Below are 4,019 nucleotides of genomic sequence, written 5' to 3' on the forward strand. Positions count from 1 at the left end.
GGTTCCTCTTTTTTAGTTGGTCCACAAAGCATAAAAATAAATTTTAGCTGATTCTGCTTTTAGTATCTACACACTGAGACTATGGAACAGCCTGCCAGAAGACCTGAGAGGAGTCCATGATCTAGATACTTTTAAACATATACTTAAAACCCATCTGTTCCGTCATGCTTTTACACAAGATAGCTTTTACTCTGCAATGTAAAGCACTTTGAATTGCATTTGATTTGTAGGAAAGGTGCTATAAAGCTTGGTTTATTTTGATTGATGTAAGCAGGTGGAGGTGATGTTACGTTTGCAAGTGTGAGTGTGGCCCTCCTCTGCAGGTCTCCAGGGAAGATCATTGTAGAGCTCAGCACAGTTCTCACAGTTCACACCAGCTGTGTTGTGCTTGCAGTCACACTGAGGATTCATCTGCAAAGTCACAAACATCACATTCTTCCTCAACAAGCATAACTGAAGTCAAATTTACTCTTATCATTATAAGATTTCAAGTAGAAAATCTCACACTATCATGTACGTTAATATAAATTTCTTGCATCCAAATTGGAATTTTGATACAACCAAGTTTAGGTAAAGTTTTTGTTGACATGTACCTGGATGGTGTTGGAGAGTGGATCATTATGTTTCTCCGGCAGACACCGGTTGGCATGTCCGTGGCACAGACAGCTGCCCATGACCCTCACCTCCTGCAGTGCGTAAAATCTGCTCAGAGACCTCCCTGGTATATGAGGCACCTCACCCAACTCAATGAGCCTGACTCGAAGCCCCATAAAGCCAGACTTTTCTGTTAACAAAAAATTCAGTGAGCTGTAAACTTGAACTGTATATGTCTGACCATGATGCTTTTATTGACTAATACCTTCAAGTTTTTGGCTGTTGGGAGCTGGGACAGACAGATACTGACGCAGTGGACTGAACTCAATCTGCAAACAACAAGGATTCCTTTGTTAGTGTTTCTTTCACACACATTTTACAGAGCTTTTCTCTTCCTTGGCACAAAAAAATGTAACTCACATTTTTCTCAAACTTTCTGTCAATGCACTTTTACACAGAAACTCTAAAAAAGTTAAGTCAGGTCCTCTGGATGTTCAAAAAACATCCAGAGGACCCGAAGAACATCATCTGAATCGTTAGGCTGATGGTCCTTCTTGATCATGTGAACAACTGGTTCTGGTTGTCAGCAGCAAACTGGTTGATCCACTCTGAGAAGGTGCTATTTATAAGACTGAGCTGAATACAGCACCTCAGACTGAAGAAGTCTTTCGGATGAAAGATGAAATGTTTCTACAATTGTTTTTTGTTCTTTGAATGTCCAGAGGACCAGACTTAACTTTTTTAGATTTTTCTACCTGGATTATTGAGCAGCATCAGAATATTTACACATAAATGTTTCATAGTTATTCAATTCAGTTCAAAAATACTTTATTAATCCGAAAGGGAAATTAAATTTGTTGTAACTCATAATCCTGGTTTCATTAAAGAACAGTTCTAGAGGCTGATGGCTGTGGGCAGGAAGGATCTCTTGTAGCTGGTGAAGATTCTCAGTCATCCATCCATCCATCCATCCATTTTCTTTACCCGCTTGTTCCATTTTGGGTCACGGGGGTCGCCGGTGCCCATGTCCAGCAATCACTGTGTGAGGGGCGGGCTACACCCTGGATGGGTTGCAAATCCATCACAGGGCCACATAGAGACAAACGAGACAAACAACCATTCACTCTTTCACTCACACCTAGGGACAATTTAGAGTTACCAATCAGCCTAACATGCATGTTTTTGGTCTGTGGGAGGAAACCGGAGTACCCGGAGAAAACCCACACATGCACGGAGAGAACATGCAAACTCCACCCAGAAAGGCCCCTGGACCGGGGTTTGAACCAGGGACCTGCTTGTTGAGAGGCAGCAGCTCTACCAGTTGCGCCACCGTGCTGCCCTTCAATAAAACCAATAAAACCTTCAATAAAAATAAAAAGGTGTTGAGCCCCCTCCTGCTTACTCTGCTCATGTATGATTGTGCAGCTACCCATCCAGGCTGTCACATTGTAAAGTTTGCAGATGATACAGCGGTGGTGGGATGCATCACAAACAATGATGAGTCCAGCTACAGGCAAGAGGTGGACGTTGCACGTTCGTGGTGAGATGTATTGTGTCACTTCCTCTTTGTCTGTTGGTAGCTCAAGTGAATTGTTTGCTCGAGTCATCTTTGTTTTCTGGATTTATCTGTTTTTTGCACAGTTTTTCATTCTAGTTCAGAAACACACTTAGTACAGTTGTTTTTCTACTGTTGGATAGTGATGAAATGACTACACAGTTACTGAGAGTAAATTTCATCTCAGCAAGTGCTTATCAGAAAATGCTGTAACCAAATTTAAACAATCTCTTCCATCAATGTTTTCCTCTGTCTTGCAGAGTAATGCATCAGAGAACAGAGACTTAGATCATCTAGTTGATCATCTTACAACTTCAATGTGTCAGATGTTTAGTTTCTCCTCTGCCTCCTTTAGTGGTAATGATACATGTAACAAATGTAGTCTTATGGTAGCTTTGGAGGAGAGGCTGTCTGAACTGGAAGCTCGGCTCCGTGCTGTAGAAAAACCAGTAGCTAGCCAGGTCCCCTTAGACAGCACGGAACCACAGAGGCTAGCTCCTGTTAGCGGTCCTCCAGCAGACCCCGAGCAGCCGGGACCCCAGGCCGGCTGGGTGACGGACCGGAGCAAGTGTAGTGCTAAGGTTAAGCCCCCAGTTCACCACCTACCCGTTCACGTTTCTAATCGATTTTCCTCGCTCAGTGACACACCCGCTGAGAAGCAGACCCTGGTTACTGGAAGCTCCATAGTCCAAAACGTGGCTTTAAGGACTCCAGCGGCCATAATCAAATGCATTCCGGGGGCCAGAGCGGGCGACATAGAATCTTATCTGAAACTGCTGGCTAAGGCTAAATACAGTAAGATTGTTATTCATGTCGGTGGTAATGACACCCGGTTACGCCAATTGGAGGTCACTAAAATTAATGTTGCTTGGTGTGTGACTTTGATAAAACCATGTCGGACTCCGTAGTTTTCTCCGGCCCCCTCCCCAACCTGACCAGCGATGACATGTTTAGCTATATGTCGTCGTTTAACCGCTGGGTGTCCAGGTGGTGTTCTGACAATGACGTGGGCTACATAGATAACTGGAGTTCTTTCTGGGGAAAAAATGGTCGATGCGGAGAGATGGCATCCACCCCACTTTGGACGGAGCCACTCTTCTTTATAGAAATATGGCTGATTTTGTTTATCCCCCAAGTTATTGACAACCCAGGGCCCAGTCCAGGAAGCAGAGTTGTAGTCCTCCACACCTCTCTGCTGCTTCTCCTCTGTTACCCACCCACACCCACATTGAAACAGTGTCAACTCGCCCACGGCTCAAATTAAATAAACCAAAAATCAACTCTAAAAATACAAACCATAAAAATCTGATTAAAATAAACACAGTGACTTTACCAGAACAAAATCATAAAATCATTAAATGTGGATTATTGAACATCAGATCTCTTTCTTCTAAATCCCTGTTAGTTAATGAACTGATAACTGATCATCATATTGATTTATTGTGTCTGACAGAAACTTGGCTGCAACAGGAGGATTTTGTTGGTATAAATGAATCCACTCCTGTTAATTATTTAAACGTTCATGTTCCTAGAACAACTGGCCGAGGTGGAGGAGTAGCTTCTATTTTTCAGTCAGGATTATTGATCAATGCCAAACCAGTTATTAGTTATGATTCTTTTGAATCGCTGTCCCTCAGTCTTTCTCATCCAAAATGGAAATCAGAAAAGCCACTTTTACTAGTTGTTATATATCGTCCACCAGGCGCTTACTCTCAGTTTTTTTCTGAATTCTCAGAATTATTAACTGACTTATTATTAAATACTGATAACATCATCATAATGGGTGATTTCAATATTCATGTACTGTAAATGTTGAGAGTTATAACAAAAAAGGTTGAATCATGTCATCTGGACTTCGTTTTTTTTGTTA

The 4,019-nt window shown here is 42.2% G+C and overlaps 1 protein-coding gene across 1 annotated transcript in view; it reads right to left on the reverse strand.

The window, feature by feature from the left end:
• Nucleotides 1–252: 252 nt before the first annotated feature.
• Nucleotides 253–4,019, reverse strand: part of LOC119412086 (laminin subunit beta-3-like) — a 69,565-nt gene continuing 65,798 nt past the window's right edge. The window contains exons 5-7 of the mRNA XM_037679062.1: nucleotides 860–923; nucleotides 594–784; nucleotides 253–411 (exon numbers count right to left, since the gene is read on the reverse strand). Coding sequence (XP_037534990.1) covers nucleotides 253–411; nucleotides 594–784; nucleotides 860–923 — 414 coding nt within the window. The remainder of the gene's footprint in view (nucleotides 412–593; nucleotides 785–859; nucleotides 924–4,019) is intronic.

Source organism: Nematolebias whitei, chromosome 7 (assembly GCF_014905685.2).
Source record: "Nematolebias whitei isolate Nwh7 chromosome 7, NemWhi1, whole genome shotgun sequence".
Lineage (NCBI taxonomy): Eukaryota > Metazoa > Chordata > Actinopteri > Cyprinodontiformes > Rivulidae > Nematolebias > Nematolebias whitei.